Genomic DNA, 19,350 nt, shown 5'->3' on the forward strand with positions numbered 1-19,350 from the left:
AAATAAGCTTTCTGGACAAAAAATATATATTTAAGTGTAATTTTAGGGCTTCGGGTCATTTTGACCCACACGGGAAAGATATGTTACAAAGTGCGAGGGAAGGATTATGGTTAAAAGGTAGCAAACACACACACACACACACACACACACACACACACACACACACACACACACACACACACACACACACATGCAGAGATATGCCTCATGCTCACAGCAAACATGCTGGAATTAAAGGATTTCATGCTGATTTTGACATTTTGTTCCAACATTAAAAGAGAAAAAAAATTGGGGACCAAAGAACTTCAGACGCCTGGTCACAATTTCCATATTTTCTATAATTTCTATGTTCCTTTCTATATTCTTCTGCCCATTGACATGAGATTAATCATCTTAAGTCACCGTGCAGAAGATTATAGAAAGGAAAAGGAGTCAGTCTTATTAGGAGACCAGCACACATGCGAGAAATGCTTCAGTTGAAGTAGATAATGAGCTAATAACACATTTGACCGTCTCTGACACCGTCTTCTTACCAGGCGCAATGCGATTAGTGATCAAATCTCTCCGTGTTAATGAGTTTTTGTCTTAACCGCGATCGCAACAAGCCCTAGAACAGGTTATTGTCACTCTGCTTCTAATTTCAGTGGCGTCGCTCTGGCCAATTACTTCAGCTCGTGTTGTTCTCTCTTGTACGTGTAAATATAGATGTGTGTGAAAAATCAGTCCTGTTCTGATGCACTGTGAGTGTTTGTCTTTCATTACGGACAGAGCAGATGTGGCTGTGAGCATGTTGTGTCTCGCCTGGTTAGGACACGTGTGTGTGTGTGTGTGTGTGTGTGTGTGTGTGTGTGTGTGTGTGTGTGTGTGTGTGTGTGTGTGTAAGAGAGAGAATATATATTTGGAGCTGTGGAAATAGGGCAAAAAGCAGAATTGCAAAATGTAATGAGGACAAGGTTATTATGAGACCTTCTCAGGGACACACTGATATCACTCATATCTATCTATCTATCTATCTGTCTGTCTGTCTGTCTGTCTGTCTGTCTGTCTGTCTGTCTGTCTGTCTGTCTGTCTGTCTGTCCGTCCGTCCGTCCGTCCGTCCGTCCGTCCGATTATCTATCTATCTATCTATCTATCTATCTATCTGTCTGTCTGTCTGACTATCTTTCTGTCTATCTGTCTGTCTGTCTGTCTGTCGTTCTATCTATCTGTCTGTCTGTCTGTCTGTCTGACTATCTATCTATCTGTCTGTCTGTCTGTCTGTCTGTCTGACTATCGTTCTATCTATCTGTCTGTCTGTCTGTCTGTCTGTCTGACTATCTATCTGTCTGTCTGTCTGTCTGTCTGTCTGACTATCTATCTATCTATCTATCTATCTATCTGTCTGTCTGACTATCTATCTATCTATCTATCTGTCTGTCTGTCTGTCTGTCTGTCTGTCTGTCTGACTATCTATCTATCTATCTATCTGTCTGTCTGTCTGTCTGTCTGTCTGACTATCTATCTATCTATCTATCTATCTGTCTGTCTGTCTGACTATCCTTCTGTCTATCTGTCTGTCTGTCTGTCTGTCTGTCTGTCTGTCTGTCTGTCGTTCTATCTGTCTGTCTGTCTGTCTGTCTGTCTGTCTGTCTGTCTGACTATCTATCTGTCTGTCTGTCTGTCTGTCTGTCTGTCTGTCTGTCTGTCTGTCTGACTATCGTTCTATCTATCTGTCTGTCTGTCTGTCTGTCTGTCTGTCTGTCTGTCTGACTATCTATCTGTCTGTCTGTCTGTCTGTCTGTCTGTCTGTCTGACTATCGTTCTATCTATCTATCTGTCTGTCTGTCTGTCTGTCGCTGTCTGTCTGTCTGTCTGTCTGTCTGTCTGTCTGTCTGACTATCGTTCTATCTATCTATCGTTCTATCTATCTGTCTGTCTGTCTGTCTGTCTGTCTGTCTGTCTGTCTGACTATCTATCTGTCTGTCTGTCTGTCTGTCTGTCTGTCTGTCTGACTATCGTTCTATCTATCTGTCTGTCTGTCTGTCTGTCTGTCTGACTATCGTTCTATCTATCTATCTATCTATATATATATATATATATGTCTGTCTGTCTGACTATCTATCTATCTATCTATCTATCGATCTATTGATCTATCAGACCCAATGGAAATGGTTAATGTCCCCCAAGGATCTGTACTGGGGCAATTATTATTCACTATATACATATAAATTGTCTTGACATTATTATTGAAAATGCAAGGTTTCACCATCTATTGCTCTGCTCCTATGAAACAACAAGCTCTGGGTGATTTATAATCTGCTTTTGATATTATTCAAGCACGGGTTTATACTTTCAAGTTAATTTTAAATTTATGTGGTTATCAAATTCTAGAGCCTCTTTAGATAGTTCCAGCGCTCTTCGAACTTTGCGAAGGAATTTGATCACATTAGTGTTGGAGTATAAATACCTGGGCATCATAATTGATGACACATTCAATTTTAGTTTACACATTTATTATTGGAAACAAAAATTAAAGAAGCTAGGGTTCTAATTAAGAAATAAGTTTTGCTTTTGATTTAATGCAAGGAAGAAACTTTCTTGAAATTGACTTTCTTGCCAATTCTTGTCTATGGGGATGTAATATATTAGCATGCTCCCTCCTGTCTTCTTGCCTCCCTGGATGCTGTGAATCATAGTGCCTTAAAGGGACAGTTCACTCAAAAAGTAAAATTCTGTCATCATTTACTCACCCTCAAGTTGTCCCAAACCTGAATGAATTATCTTTCTTCTGTTGAACACAAAAGAAGATATTTTGAAGGATATTGGTAACCAGACTCCAGTTGATCGACACCATAGGAAAATAAATACTATGGAAGTCAATGGGGACCATCAACTGTTACAAACATTCTTCAAAATATCTTTGTCTCTTTATGTTCAACAGAAGAAAGAAATCTGTCTGTCTGTCTGTCTGTCTGTCTGTCTGTCTGTGTCAGATTTTTTGTGTGATGATGGCGTCTTTATGTTCTTGTCTCATGTAGATGGGTAGATGGAGTCTGGGGGAAAGAGAGTGATAGAAAGTGAGAAAGAGGTGTGTGTGTGTGTGTGTGTGTGTGTGTGTGTGTGTGTGTGTGTGTGTGTGTGTGTGTGTGTGTGTGTGTGTGTGTGTGTGTGTGTGTGTGTGTGTGTGTGTGTGTGTGTGTGTGTGTGTGTGTGTGTGTGTGTGTGTGTGTGTGTCATTTGCACAATCAGGATCTGTGTAAGAATGGCTTTTTGTTGAACACCAGCTGATTGAACATATTGACATTCAAACATGATGAAGAAAAGTGTCCCGCTGTATTTGAGACACACATAAAGGCATTTAATTTCATATTTTATTACATAATAAAATGGAATTCAGACATTGGAATATGACTTAAGTGTGCGAATACTTTGGGGTCACTGTATCTGTATTTAAATGTGGAACCAGTTGCTTATAACTGCAAGCCTGACTTGATTTCACTTCATCTTCAGAGTCTTCCTCGAGGAGAGTTTTGTTATAATTTTCAGGTGGTCCAGTGCCATGTTTTGCCTCTTAGCACCCCCTGCTGTCAGAATGAGTGAGCAGCCTGTGTGTGTGTGTGTGTGTGTGTGTGTGTGTGTGTGTGTGTGTGTGTGTGTGTGTGTGTGTGTTGTTTCAGAGCCCACCTGTGCTAAACACACCTCACACTCCACAGCAGATGGTGACGCTTGACCAACAAGTCTGAAAAATATGGCCTGTAAACTAGAGTTAAACATTCACACTAACAATCTGTGTAGACTGTTTTAATTCTCCAGTGAACAGAGGTGTGTGTGTGTGTGTGTGTGTGTGTGTGTGTGTGTGTGTGTGTGTGTGTGTGTGTGTGTGTGTGTGTGTGTGTGTGTGTGTGTGTGTGTGTGTGTGTGTGTGTGTGTGTGTGTGTGTGTGTTTGACAGCGGCATCCGACTAATTCATGTTTATTAGAGTCTGAGCAGATCCTCAGGCTTAAGACAGATGGGATGAACAACACAACATCAGAAACACATACAGACAAATGCACAGATCATATTTCACTGCAAAAACAAAAGAAAAGAAATAGGAAATCATATTTTGTGGACATTATTTTTTACATTTAGACATATTTGCACATTATTCTCCTATCAAAACCATTATTATCACTTTTGCAAATCAATCTTTTTTTTAGTTTTCGGAAGTTACGTGAGATACACTATTAGAATTGGATTGTATCATCTTGAGATGGTTATGACAAATTTTTTTTTAATAATTTATTGTTTAGTAGATATATTTTTAGGGAAGGCTTATAACTGTTAAATAAATGCTATGTCATTTTGAGGACACATGGTTCTAGTTCTGATTCTAGGTGGCGCTGTATCTAAACAAAACATCTAAGCTGTTGAACTGTGTGTTGATATTGACCATTAAATAACCAGCATCAGCAGCGATTTTTGGTCATTTTCTCCACTTTTCCAAATCTACCTGGAGTCTGATAATGGCTGCATGTGGCTATATAAGACTAATGCCTAATATCTGCATTGTTAAAGTCACCATGAAATCAAAATTTTTATGGAATATTGCAGTACTTATTATAAATGATTTATCAGTGCACATCATTATTGTTTTAAATTTATGTTCCTGGTAATCTTGAATCAGAATAACTTCCACTCCCTCTTGCAGCATCTCTTCTCTTCTCTGATGACGAGGGCGGGGCAACCTGTCACTCACATGAGATCCACCAATAGCAAACCACAACCATCCAATCAATTCCTCACAGACAAAATCAAGCCCCGCCCACATTTGTTCTTGTTCCAGAAGCATTTCACTCAGATATACATCACAGATGAGAAAGAAAAGATGAGCACAACTTCTGTTTCATGCTTTTTTTTTGTACATTTAGATATTTGTACATGTTTAAAAAGATTAAGACCATGTTTTTTGCAGTGTAAGCGTGTGCGTTTTACAGAAAACAGCATGTTATGCTCTTTTTGTCGTCTTCTGAGATTTAACGACCTTTTCTCTGCTGTTCCATCACCTGCCTTCATCTGTGGCTCCTGTGTTTTGTTCTCAGTTCAGCTGAAATCTCACTGGAAACATATTGCTTTGTGTGTGTGTGTCCCGCTGATGGGTGGCTCTGCTTCAACTCTCACGTCTGTCCACTTAACTCTTTGTTTTTCTGTGTCTCTCACTTGTGTCTCCTGCCGTCTGTGCCGTTTGCCTTCCCTGGCTGCTCTTTCACATCTAGATACTGAGGCAGGATTTTGATCCCTGTAAAGCTTAAAGCTTGTCTCCTGAAGGCAGGTTTTGCAGGAGTGACGCCACGGCGCAGACGGTCTGGGCAATCAAGCGATTCAATCCGATTTACCTCCATGAAGCCCATCTGTGAGCACAATCCTGGCATGTGATGAGAGAGAGAGATGGGTTTAAGAAAAATTGTGTCACGTGTTATACCACAATCATTCTGATGGTCAAAAGGAAGAGAAAAACTACAGGAATGAGTGACTTAATGGTGTGTGTGTGTGTGTGTGTGTGTGTGTGTGTGTGTGTGTGTGTGTGTGTGTGTGTGTGTGTGTGTGTGTGTGTGTTTGGACAACTATCTTTGTAAGGACCAATTTGAGTTTTAGACCTTCGGATGGAGGACAGAGAGTAAAATGGCGACATTTTGGCTGGTCATCACTTTCTGACACCACCTTAAAGGCCTGTTTGAGGGTCAAGACTTGGCTTTAGGGATAAGGTTATAATTAGGTTAAGGATAGGTTTAGGGTAAAGGTCCGGGTTAGGCACTTAGTTGTGTTGGGTAAGGTTAGGGTAAGGAGCTAGAGTTGGGGCAGTCGTAGTCTCGTGTCAGACCTTCAGACTGATGGCAGAAGGTCTGGACTCCATAGCAGCTTTCATTGGCCAAGGACCGTCTGACTGACATGTAAAGCAGCCAATCACAGTTCAATTTGTTTCATGTCATGTTTAGGGGCGTGAAAATGTAACGTCAATGTCCCTACAATAACAGACCGGTGTGTAAAACTCTTGAACGTATTATAAAGAGTCTATGCCATGAACTTCACATACTTTTGGAAACCCAATGTTTAGTTGATCCTGATAAATGCTCATTGTCACAGTTGTAAACATGACAACGTTCTTCTTCCATGAAGGGGTTTGGCATCATGGCATCTTTGTTTTCAGGCGGACCATTAAAGAACTCGACACACACATCTCCCGGAAATCCTGTAGAATTCAATCTCTTCAAAGACTTCGAAACTCCTGAAGTGTTTCCAGTGAAGTGTGCCATATCCCTCAGACGTTGAGGCATCTGAGGCTGGGACTAGGGCAGTCGTAGGCTAATGGTTAGAGAGTCAGACTGGTAACCCAAATGTTGTGGGTTCGATTCTTAAAACAGACAGGACATTTTCTCTTGAGAAAGTCACCTAACCCGCAACCGCTTCCTGGGAGCTAAAATGGCTCCGGGTGTGTGTAAACGGTTTGCAGCGTGTGTGTTCACTACGAATCTGTGTGCACTAACTTGGATGGGTTAAATGCAGTGGACAAATTCTGAGTAGGGGTTACCATACTTGGCCTTCACGCCATGTCATTAATGTCACTATTTGCATTGTGGCTAAGTAAAATGCATGAGTAGATTATTGGTTTCGTTCTTGTAAATTCCAGTCACGTGCCAGTAGACATGCCAGTCTATCACAAAAGACAAGTAATGTTTGCAAAGCATCACTATTAGTAGTACTCATAAATGATTAACACACAACAACCACAAACTCTGGATAAAAAATGGTGTAAGATTTACTTTGGAATAATTTTCATTCATAATGCTAGTCAATTTCACAAATAATTATAGAAAAACTGAAATCGCATAAAACGAACTCCACTAATGCTTGTTTTATTTAGAACCTTGAAAAATCATCTTTTACAGTGTATATTCTGATTCTTTCTATTGTCTGCTTTTCTCCAGGGTTTCTGTTTCTTCCCAATGGGCTCATGCTCCTCATCTAGGGTGGGGGGGCATCGCCCCATTTTGCCATGAAGGGCTACACCCCCCAGCGCACCCGTCACCCGTCCAACTGCGAGCCGCCCCGTTCCCCCTGTCACCGGGACCCCCTGTACCCCCCGTCTGCCTCCTCCACCCTGTCTCGCACCCCGTTCCACGTACCGGCAGCCATGGACCACTACGGGACCCTGGACCCGCACCACTTCTCCCCGTCGCCCGGCCCGGGAGGTCTTCCACCCGACTGCCTGATGCCCCTCAACAACCAGCTGTCATCCAGCAGCACCTTCCCCCGGATCCACTACAACTCGCACTTTGATCAGGGGGAGTTCGGTCACTCGGCGACCGACAGTATCGGGGGAATCAGCACAGGGACGCTGGGGACGTCTATGTCCATGGGAATGGGTCTCGGAGTGGGACGGACCGCCATGATCACCAGCGGATCCGCAACTATATCGGGTAAGAAATTGTCTTGGAAATTGTCTTTCAGTCAGTTTAGGGCATTATTCTTCTACTGTTACCCCTCTTGTGTGTGGGGTTCCTCAGGGTTCTATCTTGGGACCAATTTTATTTTCCCTTTAGATGCTCCATCTAGGTTTTATTTTTGAGAAATTTGGGATTCACTATCATCTGTATGCGGATGATATTCAAATTGATTTACCACTGAAGCATGGGCATAAATGTGCCTGTCAGTCTCTGCACGAATGTTTGACTGAGGTTAAGTGCTGGTTGGCGAATAACTTTCGCCAAGTTGAGAAACTTAACAGTTGATCTGAGGAACAAAATTGGGTAACACTGTACAATAAGGTTCATAAGTTAACATTAGTTAATTTATTAACTAACATGAACTAACATTGAGCGACACATTTGTTACAGCATTTATTAATCTTTATTAATGTTAGTTAATAAAAATACAGCTCTTCATTGTTTGTTCATTTTAGTTCACAGTGCAATAACTAATGTTAACAAATTCAACCGTTGATTTTAATGATGTATTTATAAATGTTGAAATTAATATTAACTAAGATTAATAAATGTTGAAGTTCATTCGTAGTGCATGTTAACTAAGGTAGTTAACTAATGTTAACTAATGAACCTTATTGTAAAGTGTTACCCAAAATTGTCTTCTACATGACTTCTTTTCGTTAAGACTTTACTCAACATATGTTATGGACACCAGTTTGTGAAAGCTATGCATGTAAACCTCACTCTCCTGATCTCAAGAGGCACAGTAGTGACTGACTGCAGTCTTTAGCGTCCTTGTTACCGTGCCCACCTCCCATACCGGAGACGCTGGTTCGATTCCCGCTCCGAGCGGGGCGAGTAGAACCGAAAGGGTTACACATACATGATTACGTTGATTATGATCAGGGATGAAATTAACTTTTTCACTCAACGTCCAATTTGGCTTTTAAATATTTAGGTTACCGGCCATTCAGAACCATTCTAGAGGCCATTCTAGCCAAAGAAAAAAAGAATATGAAATAAATCAGATTAACTACATCACAGTGTGTATATATATATATAATTTAGATTTCATACATTCATTTCTTATTTCAACAAACTTCTGTCATCCAGCCATCTCCTCCCTTCCTCTTTCATCCTCATCATCAAAAATGTGTTTTAGGTGGACAGATCAATACAGGACAAAGAACAAATTTAGGATGTTGGAAAATAACAATGTATTTTCTGTTAACTAAATGCTTTTGGATATTCGCTATTGCTTCAATGCAACTGAACAACAAGCGTGCCATTATTTTTTGCGTAGTGACGTGAATGTTCAAGTAAGCTAGATTCGAGCAGATTCTGCACAATTCGCTGTATTTAATGTATCATGATGACTCTCAAGTTGAGTATTTGCGCTAAATCTGCACAGATTTCGCTTACATGAACGTCCCCAGCAAAGTGAGTAAATGTAATAAGTAACACAACCAAATTGGCTAGTGATTTGACAGCGTTACCCGCCACGGTCGATTTTTACCCACATTTGGCGGGTGTTAATTTCAAACCCTGATTATGATTAATGTGAATAGAGTTCTTCCTGACTATCAAATCTCTTGCTCTTTTGGCGTTTAGGGGCCGGAAAGATGAACCGGTTGCCACCCAACCTCCTGGACCAGTTTGAGAAACAGCTTCCGGGACAACAGGACGGCTTCAGCACGTTACAGTACCATCGCAGCACCGCCGTGACAGCCACGAAACAGCAACAACAGCAACGCACGGACAGTCCGGGAAAAATACGCTATTTAGTTCACTCCGTCCAGAAACTTTTTGCTAAATCTCAGTCGCTGGAAAACTCCGCCATCAAGGGTAACATGAACGGTCGCAACAGCAGATCATCAGGCAGCGATGACAAACATCATCGGAGTAAAAGCAAAGACCGGGCGAAGAGCGAAGGGACGGCAAAACGGAGGCCTCGATCCAATATGTCCGGATACTGGAGTTCTGACGATTTGGACAGCGATATAAGTAACTATAGAAACCCCATGGCTATGATGACTTTGGGCCGGCAAGGGGTGGGATCGGGACCGGGGCCGGGACCGGAGGGCCAAGTGGCGTCCAGGTACTTCATGCAGGGCTACAGCACCATCAGCGAGCACACGCTGAAATCTTCAAAGAGTAACAGTGACCTCAAGCACCAGGGGCTCCCGGCACTCCCGGGACCTGGAGGTGTTGGTGGCGGTGGAGGAGGAGGAGGAGGGAGAGGGCCGGTTTTTGATGGGAACTTTAGTAAAGCGGGACCCTGGTCCACGCTTACGTTAGGACCCTCCAGGCAAATGTGCCACAAGGGATCCGCCACGCTGGATCGAACCCTCCTGAAGTCCAAGTCCGTCCAGCAGGACCTGGGCTGCCACTTACTGCAGGTGCGAGGGAGGGTGAGTGCATGAATTAAACACAGTTAAGGTCCTAAATTTTTATATGCGTTTTTTCGTATTCGTCATTCGGTGGCTCTAAAGTGTCAAAACACCTCTTAAAATGCTTGCTACGGATGCGAAAAACGCAGAAATTCTAACCCGATCTGATTTTTTTTATGACGGATGAAAGTAGGGCTGAACGATTAATCGCACTTTACATGTAATCACACTTAAATCGAGATGGCTTATCGCGATTTTAAAATCGCAAAGGCTGCGATTATTTTTTATGCGCAGCTTGTCATTGATGTACGGCTCTGTAAACGCTGCTCACTCTGAAAGCACTGTGAGTTTGAGTCGCTTATAACGTGCATTTGAAAAAACAACATGCGTCAAACATCTTTCCAAAACATGAGAAGCATTTATAAACCTCTTGTCCAACAACAGACAACATTTAATAACATGCATTTACTCCAAACTCACTACATAACGACAGTTGAGCTCCTCCTTCTGTGAGATGATGAGCTTCTTACACAGAATAAGGCAGTCGTGTATTTATAAGTCATGTTTAATCAAAGCGTTTCTATCTTCTGTTTATTCAGCTACAGCGATAGGGATTTCCTGGAATGATGCGCATTATTGTACTTCTGCGGCGGGGCATATTTATCGTGTTTGCATGAGAGCGCCCTCTGGTGTTCAAATGGGGCAGTATTTACTATCAATCAGCCGAGCTTCACTGACAAGCTGCACATAAAATAATCGCAGTCTTTGCCAAATCGCGTGCGGTTATAGCGATTAATCGTTCAGCCCTAGATGAAAGTTTCGGAGGCAGTGTGTAAGCGTGATTGACATAGCATGAGGTCGTGTTTATTTTTTAACGTGCGGAAATGTCGGACGAGAATTTCCGACTCAGTGTGCAAGGACCTTTATTGTGTTTACTGTGGTGGTATCAAACCTCAGTAGACAAGGGAGCGGTAGAGTGTCATTAGATAAGGTGTGTCAAACCCAAAGTATATACTGCAAATGTTTCAATGCCCTGATATGCTCATGGCAAGTTTATTTGCTTAGGGGTAAAAAGAAGATATACCTTTGCTATGGTGAACTGTTAGTGAACATCCTAATGCTGGAAGCAGCATTAAGATGAATATATATATATATATATATATATATATATATATATATACAGTATATATGTGCTGCACGCTTTCCTCTCAATAACAAAAACACAAAAAAAATGTTTGTCTGATGGTGTTCTCTGGTGTTTGTCCAGATGCCCTCCACCGAGTGGACTGGGACTCTGGGCAGAAGCGTTCCCATGGGTGAGATCCCCTGTAGACGGATGCGTAGCGGCAGTTACGTGAAAGCCATGGCCGACCTTGAGGATAGCGACGACTCCGATATGAGTCCCAAACCTTCACCGAAAAGCACAGCACGGAGGCAGAGCTACTTACGCGCAACACAGCAATCACTAAGTGACCAGTTCCCCTCAAGAAAGTAAGTGCACATGTTTAATACACACACATATTATTTTTCAGTTCTTTACAATCTGTCTATTTAAACATTAATACAATGTATGCAAAACCCCAGCGACCTGTTTCTGTGCCGAAGGCTGGAGATATAATAGGGTAAAAAACACAGAAACACACACTGGTTTGCTGAGGTGTGAGCTGCTTTATTTTATGCCTTCTGTATCCGGATGAGTTTTCCTGTGTTTATTTCTCTCTCAAACACACTCAGAATCCAGCTGTGCTTGTTCATGTGCTAGATTAAGCACAGCTAGTCTCTCTCCTTCTCCATATGCTGTACTTCTCCACAATCTTTCTCCTGCTCACATGTGTAACCCCTCCACCCTGGTACTTCTCGCCCCGCTCTGGGCCTCGAACGCGGGTCCTACTCGCCCCGTTCTGGGCCTCGACTCGCCCCTCTCTGGGCCTCAAACCCAAGTCCTACTCGCCCCGCTCTGGGCCTCAAACCCAAGTCCTACTCGCCCCGCTCTGGGCCTCGAACCCGGGTCCTACTCGCCCCGCTCTGGGCCGCGAACCCGGGTCCTACTCACCCCGCTCTGGGCCTCGAAGCCAGGTCTCCGACGTGAGAGTCAGGCGCTCTGACAAGGAGGCTAAAGACTGCAGCCTCTAGAATCTGTCCTATAGAGATCAGAGTGAGGTTTTACTCGCACAGTGACTACTAGCTGGCCTCCGTTACACTAAAAACAGCAAAGCTCCTAAACAGCAATATTGCTATTTTTGTGGAGCTTGTGGACATGAAGTCTGCATGGCCACCGTCAGCAATTGTGGGTTTTGCCCCCCCACAGGTGTCTGGTAAAGATCAGATCACGTTGTGTACATGAATGAATGTAAATGTAATGTACATGTAAATGTAAATACATGTTAATCTCAAAAACGCATATGAGTTGTTTCATTCCAGTATGAGTCGTTTATTGTCAAATATTTATTATATTGGTTGTGGTGCCTTTCATTTATGCTGATTTAAATGAATAATTGCATCTGTGCTGGATGAATTTCATTGCATTTGTACAATGACCCCAGTGCTATTTTAGCTAAATAAAATATTTGACTAAATATATAGTACTTATTGATATTTTGAATTATATTTTCAGTTTTCTTTTATAATTTTAGTTCAAGTTTTAATTATTTTATTTTATTTTAATTAGATTGATGCCATTGCCATTAATATTTCTATAGCTTTAATTTATTTTTATTCCAGTTTTAGTTTGATAATTTAATTTAAGTTAAATTTTTCATTTCAGTTTTTAATTTACATTTTTCAATCTATTTATATTTCAGCTTGTTTTATAGTTTTAGATTTATTTAACAATAATAAAATACTGAAACATTCTACAAATATACTTAATATTCAGTATAATTTTACACAATTGTTTAGGTTTTGTGATAAAGTATGACTGGGAGGACATGTGTTTCTCTTGCCATCCTCTCCTAACCCTGATTTAGGCTTTGTTCGCAATAATATACTAGCTTATTGCTTACTGAATAGTATGCAGTATACACTGTAGTCTGATTGCTATTTTTAATAATAGTAAATAAAACATTTAAATGATGTAACCATTATTAAACTTTTAAAAAAGTAAATGAAACAACGAAATTATGTTTCAAACATGCTACATTGTTGCCACATGACCTCATCATGATGCATGTGAGAAACATCCGATTATCATATTAGTTACATTTTGTTTAAAAAAAACCTTTCCCAGTTCAGTCAAATAATGATTCACGGCTGGTTCATTAATCATTGCACAGTGAGCAAATAGAGTATGCTATTCTGGGATTCAATGAATACAGAACATTTGCATATAGTTCATAGAATAATTTTCTTGTGCTGAAATAGTAATAGTAAGTATGTTAAGCCGCGTTTCCACCGCAGGAACTTTCCCCAGGAACTAGGAACTAAATGAAGTTCCGGGTAAATATTTCCTCCTCAGAAAGTCCCTGCTCACAAGGTGGTACTTTTTCAAAGTTCAGGAACTTTCAGTGGTGGGACTTGTGCAATGAACACGCTGATTGGTTGATTGGCCGCATCTTGATTGATTGACTCCACGCACCATTTCATCTGTTCAGACCGGTGCGTGCAGTAACAGTCGTTTGCTATTCGAATCAACAATGGAGTTTAAAAAATATGACAGATGGACCGACAACGAGGTTCGGGCTCGGATGAAATCCAGCGGGAACTGCAAAGTAGCGCACTGTCCTACGTCACCGGACTAATTTGCCTAATCTTCACGGTACTTTAGACCGCAGTGGAAACGCAGACAGCAACAGGTCCGGGGCGAAAAAAAGTTCCTGGGACAAATTGTTCCGGGTAATTTCGGTGGAAACGCGGCTATAGTATGCTGTTCTGAACATAGCCTTTGTCTCTCTGTGTGTTATAAGTTTCCCTTCTTTTGAATTCTTCACTCAAAGTGACTCATGGTTGGAAGCCCCGCCTCTTCTAGTTTAAGCACCTCCCACTCTCTGTACTATATAAAGCTCCTCCCCGTTCCCCACTCCCGTCTTACCCTGCACCCCTGCCTTCTCTCCAGCCGTCTGCTGGATTACTCGATGCTTCAGGGGGATCTGGAGGCTCTCTGGTCCCCCCTCCGTAACATTACTACCCTGCAGCAGATCGGGCGCTCTGTCAGGTCAGTGCAGAGGCTGACCGACTGAAGGAGCCGTCGCACCAGCGCTGCTTTCCTCAAACCCTCTCACATTAGGAGTGCTGATTGAAAATTGGTTTACTATTGGCCAAGACTCATTGTTGAAACAGTTCTCCTACTCTGAGATGTTTAGTCTCTGAGGTTGCTTTCTCCGTACTGCCCATTTGTGGACAAGTGGGATTTAATGTTGGGGTTTTGGTTGCATTGCTGCATTGAAGACTAATGAGATTTGGGGAGAGAGAAAGCATCCTCAGAGTTTGTAAGCTCTGCTAATGCTCATCCTAACTTCCATAAAAGCAATGATAAGACGACGAGTGGAAACGGTACTTTGCTGATTGGTCATTAGCAGTGTCGCTTCAGTCTGATTGAAGAGTGTGTTTGACCTTTTGAGGAAATATCTCTCTATGTAGCAATTTTCAGGTCTCAAGAGGTCACTAGACTAATGACACCAATCAGCCTGGATGGATGGATGATTAAAAGAATGGATGGATGTTTGGATGGATGGATGATTGAATGGATAATTGGATAAATGATTTGAGGGATGGATGGATGGATGGATGGATGGATGGATGGATGGATGGATGGATAAATGAATGAATGATTGAATGGATGGATGGATGAATGAATGTATGAATGAATGAATGAATGAATGAATGAATGAATGAATGAATGAATGAATGAATGAATGAATGATTGGATGGATGGATGGATGGATGGATGGATGGATGGATGGATGGATGGATGGATGGATGGATGGATGATTGAATGGATAATTGAATGAGTGATTGAGGGATGGATGGATGAATGGATGGATGGATGGATGGATTAATAGATTGGATGGATGGATGGATGGATGGATGATTGAATGGATAATTGGATGAATGATTGAATGGATGGATGGATGGATGGATGGATGGATAGATTGGATGGATGGATGATTGGATGGATGGGTGGATGGATGGATGGATGGATGGATGGATGGATGGATGGATGGATGGATGGATGGATGGATGGATGGATGGATGGATGATTGAATGGATAATTGGATGAGTGATTGGAGGGTTGGATGGATGAATGATTGGATGGACGGATGGATGGATGGATGAATGATTGGATGGATGGATGGATGGATGGATGGATAGATTGGATGGATGATTAAAAGAATGGATGGCTGATGGATTATTGGATGAATGATTGGATGGATGGATGGATGGATGATTATAAGAATGGATGGCTGATGAATGATTTGATGGATGAATGATTGGATGGATGGATGGATGGATGGATGATTAAAAGAATGGATGGCTGATGAATGATTGGATGGATGGATGGATGAACAGATGAATGGATTCATTTTTTAAACAGAAAACTGGAAAGATTTCCAGTTTCTCATCTCATGTCCTAATAAATAAATATTTCTTCAGTAGTGGCGTTACAGCTTCACCATTTCCATTAGCTTTTTGTGTAGTAGATCAGGGGTTTTCAAATGTTTGGATGCCATGGACCCCCAAATATGATGGTCCTCATGCAAGGGACCATTCCTACATTTAAAAGGCGTCTATAAAGTTTATTGTATAAAAATGCAATATTAATTACAAATATCTTAAAATATTATTCAAAATATATTTAGATTCTATTAGGTTACACTAATACTTTTTTTTTTTTACTTATTATGGTACTGTACGATCAGGTTTATTTTTTATTAATATTTTAAATCTATTATTAATATATATTAATAATATATATGTATTTGTTTATTTAATTATGTACTCATTTATTTACTTATTTTAATGTATTTTAATTTATTTATTAAAAAATAAAAATAAATTCTCTTTGTTTTTTTACAATGTTTTTCTCTACACATTTCCACGGACCCCGAAGCTCCCCCTTGTGGCCTGAGTTTGAAAACCCCTGCAGTAGATTATAGATTATAGAGTTCCCTCATCTGACGCTCTCTCATCTCCTGCCTGTTCTCTTCTCTCCCCTTCCCGTCCTCAGTTGTCTTCCTTCTCTGCGGGAGTACTCTGGGAATCGCAGTCTGGATAACCTGGACTGCATCGGAGGCGGTTCTCCGTTCCCAAACTGGGATGATGATGACCAGTTCAGTCAGGGCTGCAGCACACTGGGACGCGGCAGCTGCATCAGTCAGGTCAGAAAGTACATCGTCACCTTTATTTATATAGCGCTTTTTACAATACAGATCGTTTCAAAGCAGCTTTACAGAGATAACAGGAAAAATAATGCAACAAAGTTTGTTTCTAGAAGAAAATAGCATCACATTCCAGCTTAAGTAAGTTCAGTGATGGTTCATTTTTGTTGTAAACAAGTTATTTATTTAGTTCATTTATATATATAGCCGCTCTGGAGAAAACTGGGATGTCATCATCCAGCTCAGTTCTCATATAATGGTGTTAATGCAGGCAGATCAATAATATTGTTGAATAATAAATTAAATTAAATGTCCCCAACAAAGCAAGCCAAAGGCGAAAAAGGTAACAGTGTCAAGGAACCAGAATGGAGAAAAGAAAAACTTTTTATCAGAAGGTTTTGTATCACAGGACAACAGATGCGGCTGATGATGAGTTCACCTGTACACAATGACACGGACTGAGCAGAAAATCATCTGAAGCATCATAATTACATGAGTATAGAGATTAATACCCAACACAATTTGCACTGAAAATGATGAGTCTTTCTGTTAAGTAACTTCATTAATGGGCTGAGTTATCTGTGTCACTTGTGACCTTTGAGATTATCACTGCAAAAGATGAGAAACCTTGCACATGAATCAGCTAAATGACTAATTAGTAACTGAACAGATAAAAATGCTCTAGTCTCATGAAGGTTTGGAATGCATGCACACACCAATCACACTGTGCACTCATTAATGTTCGATTTCAATCTTGCCAACCCACATTTCCCTCCGCTGCCCCTCCAGATGCGAGACATGGAGTTGAGCCGGCATTACGGAGATGAGTTGGAAGACATGCATCCTCACTCCCGATGCGCTGAGCCTCCTGATATGCCCATGCCCACATGCTTCCGGTCCCGCAGCCACAGTTACCTTCGTGCCATTCAGGCGGGCTGTTCTCAAGACGACGACGACACGGCATCAATGGATTCTGATTCACCGCCGCCCACCGCCACCACAACCGTACGCACCTACAGCAACAACACCGGTGAGTTCTGTCAGGACCACTACCGTCAAATACGACTGACAATTAGCATACAGTTTGGATTGGCGGTATGGTTCTGTTCTGGGCAAGAACTCCCTGCGCATCCATGCAGCGATAACAGAACAGAACCAACATGAATGTATTGCAGATATCATTAAAGGTCCCATATGGTGAAAATGGGTTTTTATGGGATTCTGTGTGTCATATAGGCTCGGGGGTGTAAATTAAAAGCTGTGAAAATATGAAATCACTCACTGCCGCCATTTCTTCACCCCCCACAAACCTAGACCGCCTCCCAGCTAAACGGGCCAGTTAGAATTTGATGTATTTTGCTACGTAGAACCCGGGTAACCAATGGGTGTCGTGTTCCAAAACTCGACCTAGCCCCGCCCCCTTTCTCGAATCCGAGAAGAGTCATGTCTGGAGTTAAAGGGACACTTCACCCATTTGCATCAAGCCTTGTATCATTAGAAACCCAGTCATATTTTTGAATGGTCGTGCATTATTCCCTCATTTTCCCCAGAGATGGGAGAAATAAGGATTTCAGTGTTTCAGTTCCTGCTCACAATGACGCAAAAATCGTCATTTTGCGTCATTCTAAGCAAGAAGTCCCATATCTTTGTAGAGGGATTGAGACTACAAACACTTGTTCCTCATCTTTCCCAGGGGGTGGGACCCACTCACGCTACAGACCTATTACAGATCAGTGAAACTCTGAAACTGAAAGCAATATCCTCCATCTTGTTTGGAAGCTAAGCTAACAGGCGCTGTGGAGCCAGATGTGAAGTTACGACAATAGCGGAGGGTACTCAATATGATATAGAAGAAGAGGATTTCGGAAGTCTGACCTGCCTGTTGCGGACGAGGAGCCCGGACTGGTTCGAGCTGGGGCGGACTGGTGGTGTCTGTGCTCTCACTGTTCACCTATGGACACAGAGATAGAGTCCATCTGCAGCAAAGAATTTCAACGATGCCAATTTCTCCTGGACGAAATCTCTGAATCAGACGAGGACACGGACGTTTGTGTTGTGAACCATCCTATTTTCGCACTGCATATGTTCTGACTGAACATCCCGGTACTATGCAATAATTCACCATTTCGAAAGAAATACAAACGAGGAGTAATTCACTAATGAGTTCGCCAACTAACTAGACATTTTGTGTGAAATGAATTTCAAGCTCTGGTGGTAGCTAGCCTTGTAGACGGAAGAGTCATTTCTCTGATAGGCAGATATGCGCTGTTCTGGATTAGTGGGAGTGGCTTGCAGAGCTGTGCAATGTGGTGCGTTGTGGGAGTTGTTGTCTTTCATACAAATGCGTCCTGAAGTTACTTTCTGTCTTTCCTCGGTCAAGAAGGCACCAAATTCTAAATTTATTTTACATTTCAACTACATATATGACCTACTTTCAATAAAGATCAATGTTCCCATGGGTGAAATGCTCCTTTAAGTCGTCCTTGAAAACCGGCCATGAGAAATGCATTATTTTATAAAACTACGAATAAGGTCGTACTATAATGGTCTACCAGCGGTCACAGGGGACCTTCATGCTGCTGACACCGCTGCCTCTTCCAGGCAACAGCGGTGCACAGAGAGCCGGGGGTAAGAGTAGGTGGCCGTGTGTCAGGTAACGCTATGTGCCGTGCACCGAAAGTATGATAATAACATGAAAACACATCATTCACTCTAGTCTAAGTGGTTTCTGTGACTTTCAAACATGAACGTGAACATTTAGGAAGACTCAGAAAAGTGTGGGAAAATCAACCCAACACAATTTTTTTTTGGTAACACTATTAAATGAGTGTTTAATGTACACATATAAATGGTACAAATATAAGTTTAAAGGGATATTTCACCGCTGGAAAGATGAATGTGTATTTAAAATGGGCCATTTATGTAGTAGAAATGTGAAATTATTTTCGAATTTGGAGCTTTCTAGACTGAGAAAAGCCAGAAAATTTATTTTTGGCTTTTGTGGATGAAAGACAACAACTCCCAGAATGCACTTGCTTCGCTGCTCTACGAGGCCACTCCCAAGCCATGCCCACCAGTAAGAGCGCGCAGCTAAACAACAAGACTAGGCTACTAGTGAGTCTCCATGACGAGTCTGCCCAGGATTTCGAGATCACCCAAAATGTCCGGGATTCGGCTTTTGCGTTCTACAGTCGCCATTCATTA

At 41.7% G+C, this 19,350-nt stretch overlaps 1 protein-coding gene across 5 annotated transcripts in view; it reads left to right on the top strand.

The window, feature by feature from the left end:
• Positions 1 to 19,350, top strand: part of dlgap4b (discs, large homolog-associated protein 4b) — a 134,032-nt gene that overhangs the window by 80,615 nt on the left and 34,067 nt on the right. For 3 of the 5 annotated variants that reach the window (XR_014197128.1, XM_082136120.1, XM_082136117.1), the window contains exons 3-8: positions 6,945 to 7,436; positions 9,054 to 9,853; positions 11,100 to 11,323; positions 13,884 to 13,982; positions 15,996 to 16,146; positions 16,936 to 17,176. Coding sequence is in view for 4 of the 5 variants with exons in the window: in XM_082136120.1 (XP_081992246.1) it covers positions 7,013 to 7,436; positions 9,054 to 9,853; positions 11,100 to 11,323; positions 13,884 to 13,982; positions 15,996 to 16,146; positions 16,936 to 17,176 (1,939 nt within the window). In the remaining variant the exon portion in view is untranslated. The remainder of the gene's footprint in view (positions 1 to 6,944; positions 7,437 to 9,053; positions 9,854 to 11,099; positions 11,324 to 13,883; positions 13,983 to 15,995; positions 16,147 to 16,935; positions 17,177 to 19,350) is intronic. The other 2 variants (XM_082136118.1, XM_082136119.1) reach the window with 2 other exon arrangements.

Source organism: Leuciscus leuciscus (assembly GCF_965113295.1).
Source record: "Leuciscus leuciscus genome assembly, chromosome: 14".
Classification (NCBI taxonomy): Eukaryota; Metazoa; Chordata; class Actinopteri; order Cypriniformes; family Leuciscidae; genus Leuciscus; species Leuciscus leuciscus.